Source organism: Neofelis nebulosa, chromosome 8 (genome assembly GCF_028018385.1).
Source record: "Neofelis nebulosa isolate mNeoNeb1 chromosome 8, mNeoNeb1.pri, whole genome shotgun sequence".
NCBI lineage: Eukaryota > Metazoa > Chordata > Mammalia > Carnivora > Felidae > Neofelis > Neofelis nebulosa.
This window is the reverse complement of record NC_080789.1, coordinates 63,855,799-63,880,603: the sequence shown is the minus strand read 5'-3', so window position 1 is coordinate 63,880,603 and position 24,805 is coordinate 63,855,799. Positions and strand designations below refer to the sequence as shown.

The 24,805-nt window shown below is 57.1% G+C and overlaps 1 protein-coding gene across 5 annotated transcripts; it reads left to right on the top strand.

Moving 5' to 3' along the window:
* Window positions 1–17,893, top strand: NR4A1 (nuclear receptor subfamily 4 group A member 1). 5 transcript variants are annotated; one of them, XM_058742706.1, is made up of 8 exons: window positions 1–114; window positions 2,113–2,219; window positions 12,646–13,523; window positions 14,376–14,505; window positions 14,792–14,943; window positions 15,284–15,486; window positions 15,572–15,750; window positions 17,060–17,893. In XM_058742706.1, exons 3-8 carry the CDS (start codon window positions 12,648–12,650, stop codon window positions 17,314–17,316), a joined length of 1,797 nt encoding a protein of 598 aa, XP_058598689.1. In that variant the 5' UTR covers window positions 1–114; window positions 2,113–2,219; window positions 12,646–12,647; the 3' UTR covers window positions 17,317–17,893. The 5 variants fall into 5 exon arrangements, with proteins under 5 accessions (XP_058598689.1, XP_058598690.1, XP_058598692.1 ...); XM_058742707.1 differs by lacking the exon at window positions 2,113–2,219 and having other exon boundaries at window positions 3–114; XM_058742709.1 differs by lacking the exon at window positions 1–114 and having other exon boundaries at window positions 1,921–2,219.
* The last annotated feature ends 6,912 nt before the right edge of the window (window positions 17,894–24,805 follow it).

The window sequence follows — 24,805 nt, the reverse complement described above, 5'->3', positions numbered from 1 at the left end:
CATGGACAGAGGCCAGCCCTGGCCCCTCTCAGGCATCCCAGCTCCGCCTGCCAGGCCCTGAAGGCACAAGGGATGGTTGAGTGTTGTCTGAGGTCTGTTGGTTCATCCAGATTGGTAAGTGCTCTACTGTTGTCCTTTGTACACCCCTGGGGCCTTCAAGCAGGTGAGGTTGGGGGACAGAGGTGGGTGTGGAGCTGCCCTAAGTGGATGTGGTTTGGGGGATGGAGGGGGAAGCCCTGCAGAGGTGGCGGGTGAGGTTCTGCTCTGCTTGGGGAGATCTGATTTCTTCAGTGATGGGGGCAATGTGGGGGTGGGGAAGGGGGAAGCCTAGCTTTCTCAGCAGGATAGGCTGCGGGACTCTGGGCCTGGGGGGCATGGGCTGGTGTGGGAGGAGAGGGGCAGGGATGTGGGTAGATGGCCGCCGTTGCCAAGGCAACACGTGTCTGGTTCCAGGAAGCTGATGGGGTGGGATTGGCCAGCTCAAGGCCAGGCCAGGAGCATGGGGGTTGGGGGGTGGGGCAGGCATGGGGGATGGGAAGCTGGCTTGTTTCTAGGGCATGCACACTGGAATGCACAAAGGGAAGGCTGGGATCATCTCCCCCGCAAAAGGGGATGACCACACCCTTCCTACTATGGCAGGCCTGTATGGCAGGCCTGTGGGGTCTGGTATGGGAAGGTGCTTCTATGAATGGGGAAGATCTTACTGGCAAAGGGCAAGGACAGGCCCTCCGCTATTCACACAGCATCCCCAAGGGGGAAAATCTCAGACTTGTGGCCATGGCCAGAGGGATTCTAGGCCATCTAGTTCACCTCCTCCCCTTATGGATGAAGAAACGGAGTCACGGAGGTGAGAAGCGACTTTTCAAGATCCTATAGTGAGGGCATATAGAGCCAAACTTAGAATCAAGGTCTCCTGGAGCCTGGGCGAGCCCAGAGGTCTGGTTGGCTGGTGGAGGACCTACTTTCCTTGCCTGAGGACACTTCTGGAGAAGGTACAAGCAGATCTAGGGGTGAAGAATGGAGTGTGGGAATGAAATTTCCACCAGGCCTTTCCCTGGGGATCTCAGATACTAGGATGGCTCCAAGGGCACCATGGGCCTGGTTACCATGTTTACTTGGGAGACCTGAAATTCAGCCTGGCACCCCAGCCAGGGATCTGTGATGCCCTTCTTCCTTCCCCAGAACAGGGTGCTATCTCCAGGCCACAGCCCCCTTCAGGCCTTGAGGGATCCCTGGATGAAGTAGGAGCTGGTCTCATATCTCCCCCAACCCCCCAAACACTGTTGCCTCATGTGGAGTTGGTGTTCAGGGCACAGGGAGTCCCACAGAGGTGGCTGCGACAGGGGAGGAGGAGGTGTCCGGCCTGAGCCTGGGTGGAAGGAGGGGAAGCCCTAGGAAGCAGGGCCTCCTGTTCCAGAGGCTGAGCTGGGTGTGCACCTGGCCGTCTACTGGCCGCAGGCTCTGTGCCACCAACCTTGGGCTGGGGGCAGGGAGAGGAATTACTGTAAGTGGGAGAGGCAGGTGTCCCTGGTCAGCCAGGGATCTGGACCGGGGAGGCACGTGAGTGATGATGACAGCAGCGGGCCAGATGGCTTCCCCCAACCCGGCCCCCACCTCTACCATCAGCTCAGACCGCCTCCTGAGCGCCTGGCCTTCCCGTGGGTACAGAGCGGCCCCCATGGGCAGAATTCCTCGTGTTCACCTTGTTGTCGGGGTGATGGTGGTGACTGGGTGGAACCCCCATGCCATATACAATGCCAGGGCCACCCTGAGGGGCTGCCAGCCGGGGCCCCATGAGTGCTAGAGCCACTGGTCTTGTGACGTGGGCACCTGTCTGCCAGGCCCGGGCATGGGCCCAGGGTCACGCTCACGCCGGGGCTCCCGTCAGCTGACTATTTTGGGCTCTTGCTGACCTGGGCCAAAGTCAGGCTTCAGCCAAGAGGGCCCCGAGGCAGCTCCCTCTGTCCCCAGAGGCCGGCTCTGGTTTCGGCTATATAAACAGAGGAGGACAAGCTGGCTTGGAGACAGCTCCACGTCCTAAGTCCGCTCAGCTGGTGCATAGCCTTGGCCGGGCAGGCTGGGCTGACTGGGCAGTCCCGTCTCTTCCCGCAGGGCTCCCTGAGGCCGCCAGGAAGAGCCCCTAACCAACCCCAGGATTCTCGCCTGGTGCAGTTGTCCAGGACCTCTGAGAGTCTAAGCAGATCGTGAAGAGATAGCTGGTGAGTCGTAGGGATGGGGAAACTGAGGCACGGGAGCTGGGCTGTTTGGGTCTCTTTCCATTGTGACGGTCTACACTGCGGTTTCTTCGGCCCTGAGAGGAGGGGTGTGAAGGAGGAAGCAAGGGTGGCAGGCCTTCCCGAGGAGTAAGAGTAAAGCTTGACCTGAGTTGGATGGTGGTGGGAGCTGTACTTGGGAGCACGCTGTGACCTGGCACTGGGAGGTGTGGAAATAGACAGGTGCTGCTTCTGTCTCTCTCCTTCCTTGGAGACTTCCAGCACGATCTCAGTCCTCCTCTCCTGTTGACCCAGCCTGGGTGAGGCACTGGTCTGCTCGGGCTGGGGAGGGACACTGGAATGAGCTAGGTGTCCATCGGGGAACCTCGGCATTGGTCCCTGAGTAGGGTCCCCACCTCCCTGCCACAACTGGTTGGGACGGGGTTGGGGGGGGGGGCTCGGCTTCCCTGAGCCCTCAGCCCCTGCCCCGCTCTCCTTTCTTGGCCTCCCAGCTGGTCTTGGTGCCTGCGAAGCACGGCTGGAACGAGGTCTGGCAACTGCACCAACCATCTTGCCACAAACACGCTCCCTGGGCCCCGGGCCAGGGGCTGCAGCCCGGCCTGGAAGAAGTGGCAGCTCCTTACGTGGGAGGCTCTTGTGCCTTCCTTCTCAGTTCTCAAAAAAAAAAAAAAAAAAAAAAAAAAAAGAATCCCCCCCCTCCTTTCTGAACGTGAGTCTCTAAATGAATCCAGAGCCTGCGACTAAAAATACTTTAACAATAGGAAAATGCATCAGTCTTTCCGGCTGGGGCTCGTTATCAGAGGGTTTTTATTTTGGAATTTGAAATTTTGCCCAAGGAGGCTGGGTGGAGACCTTGGGCAGGGGCAGGAGAATTTGGTGGGTGGTGATGTTCTGCAAGGTGGTGGGAGCCCCTCCAAGGGTGGAGGAGAGGAGCTGGCCAGGAGCTGAGCAGACTGAGGGGCACGGAAGGAGGCTTGGGGAGGGCGCAGATGAGGCGTGGGCCGACCTTTCCCGAAGGCACTCCACGATCTTCTCTGCGTTTTTCCAGCACTGTCTGGCTCTTCTTCCCAAAGTCTGATCTTCTTTTTTTGTGCTGTATGTTAATTCCTCCTAGCCTGAGAAGAAGGTGAGGGTCGAGAAGTCACTGGACTAAAGATAGCCTCTGTGGAGAGAGGCCTGACCTCCTTAACTCACAAGCTTTCCTCCAGAGTATTAATTGAGCACTTGCTGCATGCAGAGTCTGAAATCTTCCCGGTGCTAGGTGGAGCCCCATCTCTGGGCACACTCATTTCCTTTCACTCAGCTGTGGAGGGGGAGAGGTGTGGATGGGGTTACTGTTCTCTAATTCTTGAAGAAGGGGGTGCTGGCTCCCCAGTCCAGCTGAAGACCCTTGTATCTCCTTTCCCTGCCTGCCCCCCACCCCCGGATCCTACTGCAGATTCCTAGAGTCTAGGCCCTCAGGCAGTGCTCCATTTCACTGTTGTGCTTCTCCCTTCCCTTAATGAACTGAGTTCTCACGGCCCCAGAGCGTGATGTTGTCTACACTGGGCAGATGAAGAACAGTCTTGGAGAGGGCGAGGGACTGGCCCCAGGTGAGACACCAGGCTTGCTGGCTCCTGGTCACAGATGCCTCTGAGAGTCCCTCCATCTTTTGTCCCTGCTGGGGGCTGGGGTTAGAGGTGGCAGACCGTGGCTTACCTGCTCACATTCTTGGCGGGCTCTGTTCAGAGGTAACAACATGCGTGGTCGTGGCAGGGCCTGGGTAAGGGCCGGGAGACCAGACGCCAGGGCCTCACCCTGCACCCCCCAGTTCCCAGAAGCCCCCTGGGGCAGCAGGCACTGCTTCTGTGCCCACGGCACAAATCCCCCTACCCATTGCCAAGGCAGGAAAAGGAAGTGGCTAGGTCAGGGCTGGCAGTAGGTCCTGGGGCTGAGGAGGGGAAGCTCTCGTGGCCACTTCTCAGCGAGAGGAGGCAAAGCTCACTCCCTCTGCCCACCGCTCGGGAAGGGTGTGGAGGTATGTGGGTGGTGATGGTCTTGAAGAAAGTAGGACAAGCTCCTGCCCTCTGCTGGGGGGTGGGGAGGGGTGGCGCAGCCCAAGGCTGGGGGTGGGGGGCAGTGTGGGAAAGGGGCTGTATACTTCTACTTTTTCCATCCCCGTTTACCCAAACTGACACCAACCTTCCTGGCCGATGAACGATGGTGGACATCGGCTGCCCGTTTGGGGCCTGCCCTGGGCCAGTTACTATTAAAGATGCATGAAGGCTACCCCCTGCCAAGGTCAGGGAGACAGGGCCTTCCCCTCATGTTCACACACAGGTGAAGGAGGGGGTGAGTCAGCATATAAGTCCCCAGGCCCCATAAGATTTGACTAGGAGGGGCCAGAGCCTAGTGAGTGTTTCAGAAAACCTGCTGGGTCAACAGAAAACACACTGTGTGGAGATCCCTTTCTAATGCTAGACATTGTAAACTCTTCTAACTGTAGCGGTGCCCTGAACAGTCGGTAGAACCAATATATAATGAGAAGCAGCCACTGTTTCTCTGATGTCAGTAACACACACTTGAATGAATGTGTACTCGGTAAATTGCAGGGGCATCTGTGTCCCTTTGATAAATAAGTCTCTCCCATTTAGGGGTGGTTATTTAAAAAAAAATTTTTTTTTTTTGTTTACATTTATTTATTTTTGAGAGAGAGAGAGAGACAGAGAGAGAGACAGAGCATGAGTAGGGGAGGGGCAGAGGGAGAAGGAGACACAGAATCCGAAGCAGGCTCTAGGCTCCCAGCTGTCAACGCAGAGCCCGACGCAGGGCTCGAACCCACAAACTGCGAGATCATGACCTGAGCCGAAGTCGGACGCTCAACCGACTGAGTAGGGGTGGTTATTTTTTTTTTTTAATTTTTTTTTCAACGTTTTTTATTTATTTTTGGGACAGAGAGAGACAGAGCATGAACGGGGGAGGGGCAGAGAGAGAGAGAGACACAGAATCGGAAACAGGCTCCAGGCTCCGAGCCATCAGCCCAGAGCCTGACGCGGGGCTCGAACTCACAGACCGCGAGATCGTGACCTGGCTGAAGTCGGACGCTTAACCGACTGCGCCACCCAGGCGCCCCGGGGTGGTTATTTTTAAAATAAACTTTTTGTTTTTGAAAATGTACGTGCAGAAAAGTGCACAAATCATGGGTGTGAAACCTTGAGAGTATGTAGTTTGATGACTTTTTCACAGCGAACAGACCTGTGTGATTGTTGTGAGATTGGGAGCCGGACTTCATCCAGTCCCACCAAAGACAACCACGCCCCCTGCCCATAGGAACTGCTGTTTTCAGTTTACAGGCTGTGTGTGTGTATGTGTGTGTGTGTGCACGCACCTGGTTCTGTGGTGTACTTAGAACAATCAAGGTCCAAAGCCACAGTCTTCGCAGTTCAGAGTCAAAGGCAGTGGGTCCAGCCCCAAACTGGGAGTTCCTTGACTTGCATTTGAGTCTTGCCCCCCCCCCAACTTCCATTTCCTCGTTTATAAAATTTGGGTCACAATTCTAAACCTGGACGGTTGAGTGGAGGGTTTAGTGGAGGAATCCACGTGAAGTGCCGTGGACCGAGGTCTGACCCTTGGTTGGTACTCCCCATGACTCCCTTGACCTATGAGAAGGTGCTTAGCATTAAGAGTTAGGCAGGGGGAGGGCGATGGCCAGAAGTCTTGGGGGACGAGCAGGATCAGAGCAGAAGGGAGGAAGAGGGGCACTATGCCCACTGAGTGGTGGGAAGTTTACCCCGAGGTCCTTTATGGGAGCAGTGGAGAGTGGTGGTGGTGGGTAATGAGGGCAGATTGGTGGGCTGAGCCAGGCCATGCTGTGGGAGCCCCGTGCGGACTGTTGTCTCATTCCCAACATGACCTCTTCTCTCCCTGCGCTTCCTGTGTTGTTATCGTGGTCCTGCTTTACCTTCTGGTCCTCGCCTGTAGTTTTGGATATCTTTCCTTCATCGTTACCCCTCCCCCTCCCATCCCACCCCTTCTCCCATAAGGGGCTGCTCACTCTGACCTTGCTCTTGGGGACTGGATTTGGGGATCCCTTGGGAGCCTGGGACCAGCTTATGCTCTAGGCCTCCCAAAGTCTGCATGAAGTATGCCTTTCCCCAGAGTTCCACCTTAGATTCTACCCTCCTCAGAGCCCCAGGATACCCTCCCTGGAGGGCCTCTGGCCAGCAGGGATGAGGTCTGGAGTCCCCAAGCCCCTCTTCCCTCTCCCCTGTGCCTTAAGCTTGATGCTCCACATGGGTGCCTGAATGGGTGGCCCTGGCTGTGTTCCCACAGAGGGACTCTGCCTTTTTCTCCTTATTTACTTACTTTCAGTGCGTAGTAGATTCAGACCCCCTGGCATCCTTGCCTCCACATGCGTGGCCAAATGGCGGCTGCGGTTGTCTTCCCCTCCATTATTGGGGCCCTGGGGAAGTGGGGCCTGGGCTGCAGGCACACATCTGGAGGCTAAATGATGAGATTTGGAGATGTAGTCCAGGGCCTGGGGCAGCTCCTCACCACACTCAGTTCCCTGAGGCTCCTGGGTGAACTGATCCCTACCCCCCCAGGGTAGGGATGGGTCTGTGTTGCGTTTCACAAATGGAAAGTGGTGGGGAGGACAGGGAGGTGCCAGGGCTCAAGGCTGGCTCAGCTTGCAGAGGACTGGTAAGGCTGGGCTTGAGCACAGATTGGTCAAGCTGCAGCTAATACACCTGTTTAGGTGAACATTGACTTGGCTAATCATCTTTTGCTAACATTAAAAATTTTTTTTTAAATTTTTTTTAACATTTACTTATTATTGAGAGACAGAGACAGGGCATGAGCATGGGAGAGGCAGAGAGAGGGAGACACAGAATCTGAAGCAGACTCCAGGCTCTGAGCTGTTAGCACAGAACCCGATGTGGGGCTCAGACTCACAAACCACGAGATCATGACCTGAGCCAAAACCAGTCATTCAATGACTGAGCTTCCCAGGTGCCCCAAATTGTTTTTAGTTTTTGAGGAAGGCCCTGTTGGGGTGGAGGGAGGCATTCCAGGTTGGGGTGACAGGCTAGGTGGCAAGCCAGCACTTGATGTGCCTGGGACTGGCTTCACCAACCCAAACTTGCCGTGCACTTCTGAGCAAGGTGCAGCTCCTCTGGGAACTCTTGGGTCCTAAACTGTAAAATGGGAGGATGTGAATTATATTAGCAGTTTTAAAGTCCCCCCCCCCCCCTTTTCCTGTGGAATCTCTTTTTTCCAAGCAAACCCTATGCAAGAGCCCAACACAAAGGAACACAAAACTTTGGCTTGAGGTGGGATGGGGATCTTGTATGGGTCCCCTTGCATTACTCTACCCACGCTTCACCTTCACTCGGGTGGCCTTGAAGGGTCTCTGGAAGATGGTTTGGGGAAAACCAGAGCTCTCTGAAGACTGGTCCACATTGAGATTATATGCCGAGGTGGGGGAGCTACGGCAGGTTGTGACCGGATCACTGAATGAGATCTGTGTTGCATGAAGACTACTCCACTGGTGAGCAGGAGGATTTGGGAAGAGGAGACAAGCTGGTTAAGGGGCAGTTTCCTTATTGGGTGTGGGCAAGGAGAAGCAGAGGTCACTGGCCTCACTCAGCTGGTCTGCTGTCTTCGTGCACCAGTGAGGCTGGGCTGTGGGTGGTTGGAGTAGAAACAGGGGATCCAAGAGATGTCCCAAAATAGAATTTCAAGAAAAAATGAGAAGTTGCATGTGGGGCATCAGGAGCAGAGATGGGGTGGTGGGCCCGGAGTACAGCAACGACGAGCTCCGTCTGCAACGGGTAAAGTTTGAAATGCTGGCAGGACCTTTGAGTGGGCAGAAGTGGGGGCAGGGGACAAGGGCGTGGGAAATCCGAGATGGGAGGTGAGGAACAGGAAGTGGCTCAAGGGTAGGGTAAGTGCTGTAGGATGACCAGATGAGGTGAGAGTTGGGCTGCCCCAGCAGGCTAAGGCTAAGGCGCAGTGAAAGTGTTAGCAGAAACCCTTCAAACTGACTTACAGGGGAGACGGGGGGGGGGGGGGGGGGGGGGGGGGGGGGGGGGGCTGGCTGGCTGAGACCCAAGTGTTGGTGGGGGCATTTCTCCTCCTTGTAAACGTTAGGCCTACTTCCCCTCTCTCTGACCTAGCAGGTGCAGGCCTCCCCAGGTCTGGGGTAGAATGGGGGTAGAAGGGTGACAGCCAGACCAGAGAAGTCTCCGGTGGCTGCAGCGTGGTCTGTGTCCAGATACAGCCCTGGCAGTCCCTTCCTGCTCCATGGGGCAGGTCAGAGCTGCTCTCTCCACAGGTGCTGGAGGTGAGGTGGGAGTCACGGACAGGGGAGGTCGTGGAAAAATCCCCTAGAGATGCTATCAGAGGTCCCGGGTTCCACCCCAGTGTGTCACCACCTCGCTGTGTGACCTTGAGCAAGTGCCATTATTTCTCTGAGCTTGTTTATTTATAAAATGGGGAAGAGTCACCACAAATTTGACAAGATTTCTCAGGCTCCACCCGGTTCTGAAATTCGGTAATTTCCCAACTATAGTGCACCCACTCTGCAAGGGACTGGGAAGGGGACTGGTGAGAAATCAAGTTCAGCGTGTGGAGCGGAGCCTATCAGCCCATCTTGGGCCTGGCGAACCCCTGCCCTTGGAAGGTACTTTGCATGGGAGAGTAGGGGGCAGAAATAAGCGGTGGGCTCTGATGTCCCTGGGCCAAACTCTCGGCCATCGACCCTGCTGGGGAAGACGGGTCAAGTGCACTTGGCTGTGCCTTGGGCTTCAGTGGGGGCTCAGGTTGCCCGGGGTGGGTCCCTTAGTTGCCTGCTCCAGCAGCCCAGTTGCGGCAGTGGGTCCCCCCCCCCCCCCTCCCGCCGCAGGCCTCCAGGAAGGGCTGGGAGAGTGCAAAGGCGGAGCCGGGTGTGGAGGGAGCCGGAGGGAGCGGGCGCGGCCGTGGCTCCCCGGGGCAGCCGGAGGCTGAGGACAGCCTAGTCCGGGGAAGCCCTGCGGCTGAGGCTCTAGAGCGCCCCCTTCTCGGGCTCTGGCCCTCTGGGCCGGTTATTTCGGACCTGGGGGACCCGGGCCGGGTCCTGGGTCCGGCGGGGGGAGCCTCGGGAGTCCGCGAGCAGCTATTTTTAGCCGGCCCAGCGGGCGCGAGGGGGCTATTTATAGATCAAACAATCCGCGCTCCCTGCGTCAATGGAACCCCGCGTGCGTCACGCGCGCAGACATTCCAGGCCCCCTCTCGCCCCGCCTCCTCGGGCTCCCCGTCCCGCGCCTCCCCCTGGCCGCCTCCCGCCGGAACCGCGCCGCCCCCCGCGCCCTTGTATGGCCATAGCTCGCCGGGCCGCGTGCGTCAGTGGCGCCCCCGCCCCTCTCCGTGCGTCACGGAGCACTTAAGAGGAGGGTCGGGCCGGGCCGGGGAGCCCCAGTGGCAGAGACTGCGGAACTTGGGGGAGTGTGCAGGACCGCGGGAGCGCACGAGGGACCAGACTGCGACTCGGGGTGCCGGTCCCGGGCAGGGGGAGCAGGAGCCAGCCGGGTAGGTGCCCCCGCGAGGAGCGTGCATCTCAGCAGCGCTCTCTGCTTTGGTTATTAGGGGTGTTGCATGAAGGAGATGGGCGTACGCGCGGGCAGAAAGGATGTTGTAGGGTCAGCATGCAGGACGGCGGGTGTAGGGTGCAACTCTGACGTGGGAGGGGGCCGGTTGGAATGGGATGAGGACCCGGGTCGGACTTAAGTCTGCTGGGCCGGGGGTGGGGGTGGGGGTTGGGGGGGGGGAGTGTCCGTGCAAGGTGGAAGGTGGAAACCGCAGGGGGTTAGAGTCGGGGCCAGGAGTGGGGACTTGTTTAGTAGGAGGCTGGCTGTAGTTCAGCCTCCAGGGTGTCCAAGTGGCAAAGTGCGCCCTGGACTGGGGTGCTGATGGAGTGTCAGTACAGTAGAGGAAAAGATACGCAGAGCTTTAACTGCTGGGATCCATCCAACTCCTGCCAGGATTGGATTTCTAAAAGGGTCTTCTTCCTCCCCGCTTGTTCACCTCCTTCCCTTTTCCCTTAGTTGTTTTCTTAACACCGTAGAGGCCATGGCTTAGTTTGCCAGGGTCCCCAGCCTGAAGTTGCTGCCTGAACTGTGTCAGGAGACTTCTGGATTGCTGAAGGAAATGGCCAGGATTGGTGGCTGAACTGCGGAGGGGTACTGCTTGTGTTGGACTAAAGGAGTCTTCCTAGGGGCAGGATCTCTGGAAGTACAGGGAAGATTGTTTTAGCTGTAGCTTGGAGCTTGTGTGTGTGTGTGTGTCTGTGTGTGTGTGTGTGTGTGTGTGTGAGAGAGAGAGAGAGAGAGAGAGCGCGGGGGTGGGGGGGAGATGTGGAAACATTGGTCCTTGGGGATCCTGTGTGGGAGTTGCTAACGTTGGAATCTCTGGTGTGGTACCTGAAGGATATCCCCCCTACTCACCGTCCTAGCCTCACATGCTGATCACATCTGTACCCCCCTCCCCCAGTCCCTGTTGGATCATACAGGTAGGGTGCAGCCTGTAGCTTGTTCAGCATAACAGGTGCAAACCACATTGTTGCCAGGACCTGCCTGAAGCCGGATTCTCCCTGCTCCCTCCTTCAACCCCGCCTCTTCCTCCTCCCTGTGGGACTGCTTCCCCGCCTCCCCCCTGAGGCTAGATGTAGGTCCATATCTGGTGTAGTTAAGTACCTGCACAAAGAGGGGGGGGTTATAGGTTGGTGGGGGTTGATCCGGATGTGGGACGTCCAGGTGGAGAAACAGGATTTGAATAAGGCTGGAACGCCCAGCCCCGTGTGGCTGCCACCCTAAACCCATCCCTACCTAGACCGTCTTAGTGCAGGGAGAGGTGGCCACCCTTATATCCTGCAGGTGCTATATGTGCATGTGGATGCGCACCGCTGGGTGGGCGGTGCCAGAGCTCCAAGGGGCTTCGGTGCCAGGGCTGGCTGTGGGAGTGACAGGCCAGGGGTGGAGCTGCCCTGTCCAGGGCCCATGGAGGTGGGGGGAAAGGCTATAACCAGAGGACCCACTGGGCTCTTGGCCAGGAAGTGGTGCCAGCCTTTGCCCCCCTCTCTGTTTCCTTGATTGTGGCCCTCTCTGTTCTAGTTTGCTTTCGTACCCACCCTAACTGGGTGGGCCAGAGCTGTGCAGACCCCAGGCATGGACATGGGTGGCAAACTGCCCCAGAGCCTTCTCTGTGTTAGTCTGCAAACTTACAGATTCCCCCTACGTGGTGCCATCTCTGCTCCTTCAGGCTTCTCAGGAGAGAGGGTATAGCCCTCTTTGCCTGAGCTCCTGGGTTCGTCAGGGCATAGACATCCCTTAGTTGAGGGACTCAGGCAAGGACGGACTGTCTTCCATCTGCCCGCCGACAGCCTCCTTCTCTTCCTTGTAAAGCCACCTCAAGTCTGCTGGGCTCCGAGTGTTCTCTTATAAAAATAACAAGGGGAAATGCTTTGGGGATAGCAGAAAAATTCTTCTTAGGGACTGTCCCTTCTCCTGGAAGTCCAGGGGGGCTGTTCTCTCCTCCCTCCTATCCCCACTGGGCCTCCCACTAGCATTTGGCCTTTAAAGGTCTGGAGCCCGGTTACTTGATCCCCCAGGGAGTGGGGAACTGGGTGAGGAGGTCTGGGCTCCCTTCCTTTATGCTTTTGAGAGCATCCCAGGCAGCGCAGAGCGGGCACCCATCCCCAGATGGCAGGACTGGGGTACGCGTGGGAGCTGCAGCCTTTGTTCAATGTGTAGGGTGGGGGCAGGGATGGGGGACAGGCTCATGGCTGCTTAGGCCTCTTTCTTAGGCAGCTGGGCCTTCATTCCTAGCTCCTCTTCCATTTTGAGGATGTCCTTCCCAGGCACTGTGCAGGGAGGAGGAGAGGGGGTTTTGCAAAGGCTGGGCCGTGTCTGGGAATATTCCCAGAAGTGCCAGGTTAGGGAAACAACATCTCTGCACCCAGAGAATGGGCTAAGTAAGGCTTTGCCTGTCTGCCTCTCCTCCCCACCCTTCTCCCAGCCCCCACCCATGCCTTACCCGATGCGGGAGGGCAGGGGGCTGGAGGAACACAGCCTCCCCCTGTTCCAGCAGAGAAATGCTGGCTGGGTGCCTTCTCTAGGGTTCCCAGGCTGCCTGGGGTGTGGCTGGCTTTCCATCTGAGCCCACTCTTGCTGGGCCACTGCCCGGGGACTTTGTGACATGGGGGTTGAGATGGTACTCCAGCCGGGGACCAGGATTCCTGGGTTCTGTGGTGGCCCATGGTGCCAACGCCTCAGTGTCCTGTGTCTGGCCGGGATTCCTGCCACCTGGCTGCTTAGAGATCTACACTTATTTAGAGGTCAGGCTTCAGACTTCCTTCACTGACTCTCACCTTCTCAATCTTGGTCTCCCCCCTCTTCAGACATGCCCTGTATCCAAGCCCAATATGGGACACCAGCACCGAGCCCAGGATCCCGTGACCACCTGGCAAGCGACCCCCTGACCCCCGAGCTCAGCAAGCCCACCATGGACCTGGCCAGCCCTGAGGCAGCCCCCACTGCCCCCACTGCCCTGCCTAGCTTCAGCACCTTCATGGATGGCTACACAGGGGAGTTTGACACCTTCCTCTACCAGCTGCCAGGAACAGCCCAGCCATGTTCCTCGGCCTCCTCTTCGGCCTCCTCCACATCCTCATCCTCGGCCACCTCCCCTGCCTCTGCTTCTTTCAAGTTTGAGGACTTCCAGGTGTACGGCTGCTATCCTGGCCCGTTGAGCGCCCCCCTGGATGAGACCCTGTCCTCCAGTGGCTCCGACTACTATGGCAGCCCCTGCTCAGCACCGTCACCGTCCACGCCCAGCTTCCAGCCACCCCAGCTGTCTCCCTGGGACGGCTCATTCGGCCCCTTCTCACCCAGCCAGACGTATGAAGGCCTGCGGGCATGGACAGAGCAGCTGCCCAAGGCTTCTGGGCACCCCCAGCCACCGGCCTTCTTTTCCTTCAGCCCCCCCGCCGGCCCCAGCCCCAGCCTTGTCCAAAGCCCCTTGAAGCTATTCCCCACACAGGCCCCCTGCCAGCTGGGGGAGAGAGAGAGTTATTCCATGTCAGCGGCTTTCCCAGGCCTGGCGCCCACTTCTCCACACCTGGATGGCCCAGGGATGCTGGATGTACCTGTGCCCTCTGCCAAGGCCCGGAGCGGGGCTCCAGGTGGAAGCGAGGGCCGCTGTGCCGTGTGTGGGGACAATGCTTCGTGCCAGCATTATGGTGTCCGCACCTGCGAGGGCTGCAAGGGCTTCTTCAAGGTACTGGGCTGCCCCTGGGTGCAGCTTTTTATGGGAAGTGGGCGAGGCTGGTCTCTCTTCCCAGTAGGCTCTGTGTGGTAGCCTCCCTGGGGTTCTCTTCCCAACCCATCCTGCCCTTCAGGAAGGGGTCTGATCTGCAGGTGGGCCGCCCTCCTGGGGACCCACAGATGGCCGGGGGCTGGGACCTTCGTGCACCATCGGGGCTGCCTGCGGAGGGGTGAAGGGACCGTGAGATATGGGTGAGGGTGCAGGCTGCAGGGGTGCCCCCAGGAGGGCATGTACTAATGGCCAGCCTCTGGTTTCCTCTGCCTGTTCTCTCCCAACTCAAGGTCTTAGTGGGATGGGGGCCCCGGGCACTCATGTTCCTGGCGTGAGATAAAAGGATCTGTGAAGAGGGCTTGATGCTTGAGGGCTGGGGGCGGACTGGGGAACAGGCTGTGTGTTTGTCCCAGCTCTGGGTGCCTGCTCAGCTTCCCGTCCCCACCCCCCCATCCCTCCTCCACTCTCTCTTGTCTGCCCCAGGGAGGCACATTTACATGTACAGGTACCTGGGCTACCTGGGAGCCCCAAACCCCTGGCCCCTAATCTTGTGTCCTGGGTGGGGGGAGGGTCTCCCTCCTTAGGCAAAAACCTCTCCCAGTGTCCCCAAGATTTTCTTCTTCCTCTCCCCCCCCCCCACCCGCCCTGCCATCTCTCCCTCCCCTGCCACCCAAATGTTAGAAAAATAGCTGTGAACAGAGAGTGCTTTTGTCTGTGATGGCAGCAGGATCTGGACGGTCCCCTCCCCTGGTTTCCCCCCCCCTTCACCCCGCCCGGCTCTGACAGCCTGTTCCGTGTTGCCCCCCCATCCAGCGCACAGTGCAGAAAAACGCCAAGTACATCTGCCTGGCTAACAAGGACTGCCCTGTGGACAAGAGGCGGCGAAACCGCTGCCAGTTCTGCCGCTTCCAGAAGTGCCTGGCCGTAGGCATGGTGAAGGAAGGTGGGTGGCTGGGATGGGCTTGTGGGAGAGAGAGGCAGGCCTGAGTGGGGTGAGGCAGACAGAGTGTCCCCAGACATCTGTCCTGGTGGGCCCCCACAGATGGCTTATCTCCACTGCACCTCGGGTCCACCTGCCTGGCTCATGGAGGGGTGCTCTCTGTAGGGTCTCAGGGGCTCTAGGTCCTTAGACTGCAGGGTACTTCCCAGCATGACACGCACAGCTTGGGCTGAGAGTCCCTTCCCTGGACCCCTTCCTCCCTTCCTCAGCCCTCCCCGTTTCTCTGCAGTTGTCCGGACAGACAGCCTGAAGGGACGGCGGGGGCGGCTCCCTTCAAAGCCCAAGCAGCCCCCAGATGCCTCTCCTGCCAATCTCCTCACCTCCCTGGTCAGGGCGCACCTGGACTCGGGGCCCAGCACGGCCAAACTGGATTACTCCAAGGTGAGCCCCGCCCACTCCACATTCAGTGGCTTTGTGAACACCGCATAAGGCCCCTCCCCAGTTGCACGTACTGAAAAAAGAGGAGCCCCTTTTGGGCTGACCAGATGGAAAAATGTACCCCCTCGGGTGGGCGGCCAATTAGAAAAAAATGTGCTCCTTCCAGCAGCCTCAGCCCTGGGTTAACATGGGAGGATTGGCGAGTAGGACCACGGGCAGAATCGCAGTTCCTCCCTCGCCCCCGGGATCTGGCCATCATCCGAGTGCGTGACATGGCCGTGTGTGGTTGTGGCCCCAGTGCGGGGCCCTTCGTGGGGTGCTGACCCCACCGGACCACCCTCAGTTCCAGGAGCTGGTGCTGCCCCACTTTGGGAAGGAAGATGCTGGGGATGTGCAGCAGTTCTATGACCTGCTTTCGAGTTCCCTGGAGGTTATCCGCAAGTGGGCCGAGAAGATCCCCGGCTTTGCTGAGCTGTCCCCGGGCGACCAGGACCTGCTGCTGGAGTCAGCCTTCCTGGAACTCTTCATCCTCCGCCTGGCCTACCGGTGAGTTGCCGTTGCTCCCTCAGCTCCTTCTCTGCTGCCCTGTCCTCAAGCCCCCCTGACCAACGTCTGCGTCCCTGCCCACCAGGTCCAAGCCTGCCGAGGGGAAACTCATCTTCTGCTCAGGCCTGGTGCTGCACCGGCTCCAGTGCGCCCCTGGCTTTGGCGACTGGATCGACAGCATCCTGGCCTTCTCTCGGTCCCTGCACGGCTTGGTGGTCGACGTCCCTGCCTTCGCCTGCCTCTCTGCACTCGTCCTCATCACAGGTGAGTGGCCAGCGGGGAGCTGGGGTGGGCTTGAGGGCCTGGCCCTGGGTGGGCTAGCATCTGGCACTTGGTGGGCCCCCACATGGTGAAGTGAGGGGACCTAGATGCAGAGAGGGGCAAGCATTTGCTCAGAGCGACCCAGCTGGTGGGCGGCAGAGCCGGGGTTCGGGCCCCGCTGTGCCCGAGGCAGAGCCCAAGGCAGTCTGTGAACTAATCCCGTACTACCCAAGATGCAGACTCGTGTAGGTCATCGTGTATGGCCTAGGGTTCTGGTTTGTTTTTAAAATCTTCCTGGGGCGCCTGGGTGGCTCAGTCGGTTAACCGTCCGACTTCGGCTCAGGTCATGATCTCACAGTTTGTGAGTTCGAGCCCCACGTTGGGCTCTGTGCTGACAGCTCAGAGCCTGGAGCCTGCTTTGGATTCTGTGTCTCCCTCTCTCTCTCTGACCCTCCCCGACTCATGCTCTGTCTCTCTCTGTCTCAAAAATAAATAAAGATTAAAAAAAAAAAAAAAAAATCTTCCTGAATTATGTCACGTGCAGGAAGGCACGCAAATGACATACTTTCACGCACCAAGCACACTCACGTAAACGTTACCTAGATCAGGAAGCAGACGTGGTCACTACCCAAGGGGTCTTGGGTCCCCTGTGGTCATCTGCTCCCCTGAGGGTAACTACTACTCTGGTTTCTAGCAGCATAGATTAAGTGTGCTTGTTGTCTACTTTGTGTAAGTATGGTTATTCGGGATGGATGTTTTGGAGTTAGATGTGGAGGTCTTCAGATCTCTTTTCTTACTTTCTAAAGCACCAGTCTGCCCCCATCCCCCTTTGCGCTTAAATTTCACAGGGGCCCAGCCATATGGGACAGAATCCAAGGCACTTTGGGCTGAAGGAGTGGTGGTTTTGAAACCAGCTTTCCCTGGAGGTGGCCTCTAAAATGTAGTGCTCAATTCCAGGGCTTCTTGGAACCGTCTGGGGTTGGGGGGGGGGGGGGCAAAAAAAGCTACTGGCCTCGTCTGAAAATCCGGTTAGGGTTTTATTTCGTTTTTGTGACCTTGGGCAAGTCATTTAACCTCTCTGGGCCTCAGTTTGTCATTTGGAAGATGAGGATAATGAGTATTCCTGAGGCTACCACTAGACTTCCAATGGGGCTTGCGCGTGAACTTGCTTTTGCGAGGTGCCAGCGGAGTGTGGGGGATGGTCAGTGGCGACAGGTCTAGAGCAGGGGGCAAGTGGGGGAGGCCGGGGCTCAGGGCAGGGCTCTGCGCCTTGGATGGACAGCTAATCCCTAAGCCTTCGCCTTCCTCGCAGACCGGCACGGGCTGCAGGAGCCCCGGCGGGTGGAGGAACTTCAGAACCGCATTGCCAGCTGCCTGAAGGAGCACGTCTCGGCCGCGGCAGGCGAGCCCCAGCCAGCCAGCTGCCTGTCACGCCTGCTGGGCAAGCTGCCCGAGCTTCGGACCCTGTGCACCCAGGGCCTGCAACGCATCTTCTACCTCAAGCTGGAGGACCTGGTGCCCCCTCCACCCATCGTCGACAAGATCTTTATGGACACGCTGCCCTTCTGACCCCAGCCCAGGAACACGCGTGCACCGTGCGTGCACCCTCCTACGCCACCCCACGTGCCTTTAGCCCACGGACCCTCGGACCCTCGGAGCAACCCCACCCTGGCCTGGCCTTGAGCTGCAGACTGGTCGGCCTCCCCACTTGCTCTGGGTGGTTGGCAGGGAGCTGACGCCCTGGGGGAGGGGGATGCACTCACGGGGGTGACCCCTACTATTTGTCTTACCCCCTAGCCCAGCCCTGGCCTTCATGTTTTTGTAAGATAAACCGTTTTTAACACACACCGCTGTGCTGTAAATAAGCCAAATGCTGCTGTAAATACAGGAAGGAAGCGGCTGCGTTGGGAGAGGGGGTTCGGGAGGGAGCGGCGGCCCCCACCAGCCTGGGCGAGCCCTTTCCCGCCTCCTTGCACCTGCTCTCTCTCCTCGCCCTCTTTTCCACATGTACAGAAACTTACTCTAGGAAGAAGACAAATGACAGATTCTGACATTTATATTTGTGTATTTTCCTGGATTTATAGTATGTGACTTTTCTGATTAATATATTTAATATATTGAATAAAAAATAGACATGTAGCTGAAACTGGGACCCCGTCTGTCTCTCTGACGTCCTCCCCGACACCACACGTGCCCTGTAATTACTTAAGAGACAGAAGTGGCTGGATAAATCTCGGACGTTATCCACCTGAGCTAACAGGCCTCAGTTTACTCTTTTGTAAGACACAGATAATGATGGCACCTGCTTCTTGGGATGGTGACACAAAGCACTCAGACTGGTTTGGGAGGTGTGGAAAGCCTGTGATGAGCCCATGTGGAGGGGGCCTGTGGTGGAGTCTGCCTGGCTGAGGGGAGGGAGCACGGCTCTGGCTGTCAGTTCCTCACCCGGGGCGTGGTCTCTGATTTGGCTTCTATGTGTGTAAAACAGGATGAGGGGCACAGCCAACCTCATGTTGCTGCTGGGGCTACAGGAGCGTGGGTGGGGGGCTGGGTACAGGGCAGCCTGGGATGCCGTTAGCTGTTGTGAGTACAAGCTGTTGTTTTCCCTCTGTGTCTTTGACATTTCTCCGACCCAGCCTAGTGCCCTAGCAAGAAGATCCAGGTTGCTGGTGGCCCTTGCCCTCTTGGTAAGAAGAGGGTTCCTACCTGTGCCCAAGTGCCGCTGTGAGGTCCTCCCAACTCCCAAGCTCATCAGTTGCTTAGAGCTGGCCTAAAATGAAGATTCCTAGGAGCTTTTTTTTTTTTTTTTAAGTTTTTTAAATGTGCATTTATTTATTTATTTTTTTAATTTATTTTTGGGACAGAGAGAGACAGAGCATGAGCCGGGGAGGGGCAGAGAGAGAGGGAGACACAGAATTGGAAACAGGCTCCAGCCTCTGAGCCATCAGCCCAGAGCCCGACGCGGGGCTCGAACTCACGGACCGTGAGATCGTGACCTGGCTGAAGTCAGACGCTTAACCGACTGCGCCACCCAGGCGCCCATGCATTTATTTATTTTTGAGAGAGCCCAAGCAGGGGAGAGGCAGAGAAAGAGAAGGAGACACAGAATCTGAAGCAGGCTCCAGGCTCCGAGCCATCAGCACAAAGCCTGACTCAGGGCCTGAACTCAAAAACCATGAGATCATGACCTGAGCCGAAGTTGGTCACTTGACTGAGCCACCCAGGGGCTCCCAGATTCCTAGGATCTATGTCATAAATTCAGATTTGGTGAGGGGTAGGGCCCACAAATCTACACTTTCACTAAGCAGCCACAGTGCTTGTGATGCAAGTGGTCTCAGGGCCACTTTTTTGAGAAACATGAACCTAGATCAACCCCAACCTGAGGCCCAAGGTTGCTGGCAGCGTCTAGCCCCCTTCACTGAGCTCAGTCTAGCTGCATTGATTCCTTCTCGAGGACTTGGCAAGAGACCTGAAAGCAATGCCCCTTACACCTGTTTCTCACAACACTTGCCCCAGGACTCTTGACTCTCCACCTTTGGGGCCCCTGGGTGGATAGAAGTCATACAAAATAGGGCTTTTCTTCCAAAGCTAGAATCAGGTGCCTTTCCCAGTGCTCTAGCCATAGCCTGCAGGTTCCCCAAGAAGCCTTCAACCACATGCTCTCACTTGGGATCCAGGAAGACAGTCCAGCCCCAGGCCTTCTGAAGAGTCCACAAGTGGTTGGGGTGGGGAGCCCTTGGCTCTGTGCATGGTGACCACCATCTCCAGCAGTGGGTGGACTTCTGGAAGCATGTGTTCCTAGCGCCCCGCGCCCGAGTCCCTGAGTGAGCCTTTGTTAAAGCACAGCACTTTGCAAGGTGTGGGGTGGGGGTTCAGTTTCAGTGAGGAGATCTGATTTTATTCTTAGCCCTGCCTCCAACTCCATGCTGCTCTCTGAAAAGCCCCTCTTCCTCCCTGAGCCTTGGTTTTCCCGTTTGCCCAGTGGGAAGGTGGGTCGGGCAGTACTCTGGTTGGGAGCAGAGCTTGCTGGGAAATCTCCCACCAGTTGTGGGACTGAACTGACTCTTCTCTCTTTAGGTCACTCTCTTCTATATCCCTGACTTTAGCAAAGATAGATGTGGAGCACAAGGCAGGCCCTTGGAGGAAGGCAAAAGGGCCACTTAGGTGCTTGAACACCGGCAGGGGTTGGGCACGGGGCGGGCAATGGAGAATCTTGGTCTGTATAGATATCTAAGCCCCAAAGTGAAAATAGCTACCCCGTACAATGTTCCATCACCCACTAAGTTCTTTTCATATGATATTTGTTATTTCTAGCCCTCACTACCACCCTATGAGGGCAGCAAAGTACTACAGAGCAAGGAACCTGGAACCGGACTGCCTGGCTTTAAATCTTGGCTCCAGCCCTACCTAGCTGTAGAAGTTTGGATAAGTTACTTAACCTTTCTGTGCCTTAGTACCTTCAGCTATAAAGGGGGAAGTAATTGTATCTATTTCATAAAGTTACTATAACGATCACACGAAAGCATACATGCAAAGTGTTTCAAACAGTGCCTGGTGTGAAGCAAACACCCAAGAAATGATAGACAGCTGCTGCTTTTACAAAAGAGGAGGAAAGGAAATGACTTTGCCAAGGTCACTTGGCTTCGAAGTGGCTGAGCAGGGTGTGTCTAACTACCTAACCGCTAACCCGCTAGGTCTCCCTGCCCAGGGCCTTGTAAATGAAAAGAAACTCCATCAGGGACGGTGGCTTCTTTCCAGGGCTCGGGGATTGGGGTGCCCGGTGGGAGGCTGATTTCTCCAGCCCCGCCCTGCCCCACCCTGCCCCGCCCAAGGGCTGGAGCCTGGAGGCAGGCCCTTTCTTTCCACTGAGCAACTGGAAGAACTGGCCTCCGAGTCTTGCTAGGGGCTGGGAGGGCAAACAAGGGGGCATTGAGCCTGGTGGGGCCTCACAATGGCTGCTCTGTCCCAGCTAGCCGGGGGCTGGGCCCATTTCCGACGGGGACAATAGTCAAAAGGCAGTGACGCTGGCAGGGCCTGGAATCCCAGGCGGGATTTTCCGAGGCCTCAAAGCCTGCCGTTTGTCCTCACATGGAGACCCAGGAAGCCTGCCTCCCTGTCTCCCCCCACCCCACCCACGCTGGGCCCTGTGCCCAGAGGCCCTGGCCCCCTCCCCAGCCCTGAAGTGCCATTGTGACTGGGGTTGGGGTGGCTCTGAGGTCTAGGATCTGAGTGGGTGCTCTATACCCCAGAGTCTGTGCCTAACGACCCTCCTCTGGGGCCTGGAATGGAGGAAACTGCTTCATCCCTGGGCTCTGGTCACCAGGACTTGGTTATGGAGGGAGGTGGCAAAACATTGGCCTCAAGGAAGCTGAGAAGCTTCTGAAGGTCACGGGCAACCACCCTGTGCTCCAGGCGTATTGTGCCACATGGTCAGCTCCGAGTGTCCAGTGTGCCAAGCTGTGAGGTAGCTGTTGTGCGGCTGCGGAGGGGAGCCTGTGAGAGCCCATCAGAGGTGGGAGGCCGCGTGTGGTGGCTGGACAGTCAGCAGGTTGTTAGTGAAGTCCTTTCACAGACCTGAGGCAGCTGTGTTAGGCATGTCCCTCTGTACGAGCCAGGCCTACCTAGGGATCCCCAGGGAGTTTTAGCTTAAATCTGAACTGGCCCCAGCCCCCACCAGAGTCTCTGATGCCAGTGGAGACCCCAGAACCACTGGGCCTCCTCAGAAGATAAGGCTAATGGGGTGAGCTTCTGTGCCTCCACCTTCCAGCCCTGTCCAGGCCTGGCCTTCCTTGCAGCGTCCCCACCGCCCCCCTCCCCGGTCCTCCGGGGAGCAGCCAGAGCCCAGCCCCAAACCTCTGCCTTCACCCCTGCTCCAGGCTGGCCCCAGGTTAGGGGCTGTTTGGGTAAGGCCTAGGCTGGCGAGTGGGACTTTAAAACCTCCAGGCTCCAGTTATGAGTGCAGGAAGGAATTAGCGCGAGGCTGAGCAAAAGCACTCCCCCACCCAATATCTCCTTCCCCACACAGCCAGGGACATTCCGAGGGCAGGTGGCCCATTCCAGGGTCCCCAGCTAGACTCAGAGTGGGTCTGAGGACTAGGGGGCCCTGGAGGCCTTGGCCTGGGTTTCTGCCTCCTTTCCTCCACCCCATGCGCCGTTGTTCTCCCTACCACCCTGGCTCCCCTCTGCCGCCTGCTGGGCCCTGATCCTGCCAGGCTGGGGGGCCACTTGAGGCCTCCTCAAGGTCTGACCCAGGCACTGGCACTGTCCCGCCCCTACTCAGGCACCTGGAGGCACCAGCGGGGCCAGGAGGGGAGGCATCCGGGGAAGGGTGGGGGCGCTGTTCTGGTTCATGCTGTGTTAGCAGGGAGCGGTGCCCAGCTGCAAGCCAGGCAGGCAACATGCTGACTGTAGCTGCCCTCCTGGTCTGGCACATCAGAGGGACGAGGCCCCCACCCAGCCCAGCCTTGGAGACCTGGACCCCAATCTAGGTAAACTGGGGTACCATGAGGATAGATAGATGCCCCTGGCCTGACAAGAAACCAGGGGGTACATAGAGTGATCCCTTTACTGGGGGTGGGGGCGGCGGTAAATAGCCCTCTCCTTTTGCAAAGACAGTCACACAGAATCCTCTGGCCCAAGGAACAGATACACACATGCCTCCCAAAGAGACAGATGCAAAGACCTTGCAGGACAGAGAGATGACAGGCCCCTTACCCCTGAGGACAGACACAGAAGTAAAGCCCCATCCCCACCCCAACTTGGCCAGAGAGACAAACACAGAGACCTTCACAGAGAAAGACACCCACCGCCCTTCTGCAACACGAGGGACAGATCCCCGCAGCCTCCAGAATAGGCTGCGGACATGGTAACTCCGAGCCGGGGCCAGGTCTAGAGGCTGCCTGATGAGGTTGGAGCTGGGAGGTGCCTCTTTCTCACGCTCTTTGCCACTCTGTCGGAAGCCCAGCCATTTCCTCTGCCTCGGAGGAGGGGGTGTTGGGGTGGGAGGTGTTGGAGCCCCTGCTCAGAATCCCAGGGGGCAGATGTCAGAAGTCCGACAGCTGATTCTCCTCAGCCCCACAGCCTGGCCAGGGTTACAGGGTCAGCAGACAGGGTGCTGGCTACCCCGGCCAGGCTAGGCACCGTCAGGAGCCCCCGGCCTGACGTCAGTCCCACTCATTGTTGTTGCTGGGGCTTGAGTCACTCCCTGTGACGCCACTGGGGTCAGCTCCGGAGCGACTGGGGGTGGCCTGCAGGGCCAGCTTCAGGGCTCAGCTCTCCCCTGGGCACATGCTAGAATGGGGTGGGGCCATCCAAGGCCACACTCACCGCGCAAAGCCAGCTGCTTACTCCCAAGGTCTTGGGTTGGCCTTCAAGGGCCCTTCACAGGCCTTTGCTGCCGTCCTGGCTCCGAGGGCCTCAGCCAGTCACCCGGCTCCCTGGCTGGCCATGGTGCTGGGCTCTGACTGAGAAGTCTGCTCTCTCTGTCTTTGTCTCTCCTGCCTCAGAAGCCTCAGTTTCCACCCTCTGCTCTCAATGAGACCTCTCTCCCCAAGCCTTTGTGTTTCCCCTTCTCCAGGAAGCCCCCCCTCCCATAATTCCCTGTAGCTCCACTTTTTTCTGGAACCCCTCCCTCCTTCTTGCCTGTCCCTTCACATTGCTATCCTGTGCTCTCTGGAGCGCAGCCTTTCCATTTTTCTTCTGGTGTCCCACCTTGCCGAGAGCAGTGCTTCAGCTTCTTCTCCACTCTGTGTGTCACTTTCTCTCCCACAGGCATCCCTCGGAGATTGACAGCAGTAGTCTCAATCTTGGCCCCCTCTGGTCCCGGTAGAGACGGCTGCCACTTCTTTCATACTATGTCTTGTGTTCTCTTGCCCAGGTGTATCCCTTGGTCCATTTCCTCTGCAAGACTTTGAGCTCCCAGAGGGCCACATTGCGATTTGTCCACCTTGGTATGGTATGGGCACAGTGTGTGGACAGTTACCTGTGTGTGGTATGAATGAACGAACGAGTGAATGAATAAACGATTACAACTTGAAGAAGCGCCTGGCTGGCTCAGTCGGTAGAGTATGCGGCTCTTGATCTCGGGGTTGTAAGTTCCAGTCCCACGGTTAGGTGTAGAGATTGCTTAAAAATAAAATCTTAAAAAAAAAAAAAGAAAAAAGATTACATCCTGCTCATCAAAGGAGTGGCACAGGGTGGGATAATTCATTCCACACGACTCACTTTTTGGGCCAAGACCCTCTCTCCCTGACAGGATCACCCACACGGGCATAGGACCCTGAGGAGGGCTTCATCCTCAGGCAGGGAAGGCTCCAGGGACAGGATGAGTTTTGGAGGAGGGACAAGAATGAGTGGAATGAGGCCGGAGAAGCATGCAGCCTTGGCAAGTGTATTGGTCAGGGTTCTACAGGGAAACAGAATTAATAGAATGCAGATCTATAGGAAGAGATTTATTATGAGGAATTGGCTGATGTAATTATGGAGGATGACAAGTCCCAAGATCTGCAGCCAGCAAGCTGGAGACTCAGGAGAGCTGAGGGTATAGTTCCAGATGCTGACAAGTGGGAGACCCAGGAAGAGCAGATATTTCAGCTCAAGTGTGAAAGTAGAAAAAAAAACAACCAAAACAAACAAACAAACAAACAAACAAACAAACAAAGTCCCAACTTGAACTTGAAAGCAGCCAGACAGGAGTTCTCTTTACTCATGGCAGGGTCAGCCCTTTTATGCTAGTCGGGCCTTCAACTGATTTCATATGGCCCACCCTCATTAGGGGAGGCAGTAGTCTGATTTACTCAAGTCTACTAGATTCAAATGTTAATCTCATTTAGAAAACACCCTTGCACAGACACATCCAGAATGTTTGACCAAATAGCTGGGCACTCTGAGGCACAGTCACGTTGACACATGAAATTAGCTATCAAAGTAAGTTACTACTTATCATTGAACTTCAGTTTCATTATCTGTAAATTGGGAGCAAATTGTATTTACCTTCAAAGGTAGCTGGAGAAATCAACACAGTAGTGCATTTGAACTGCTGGCAGTGTGCCTCGTAAGG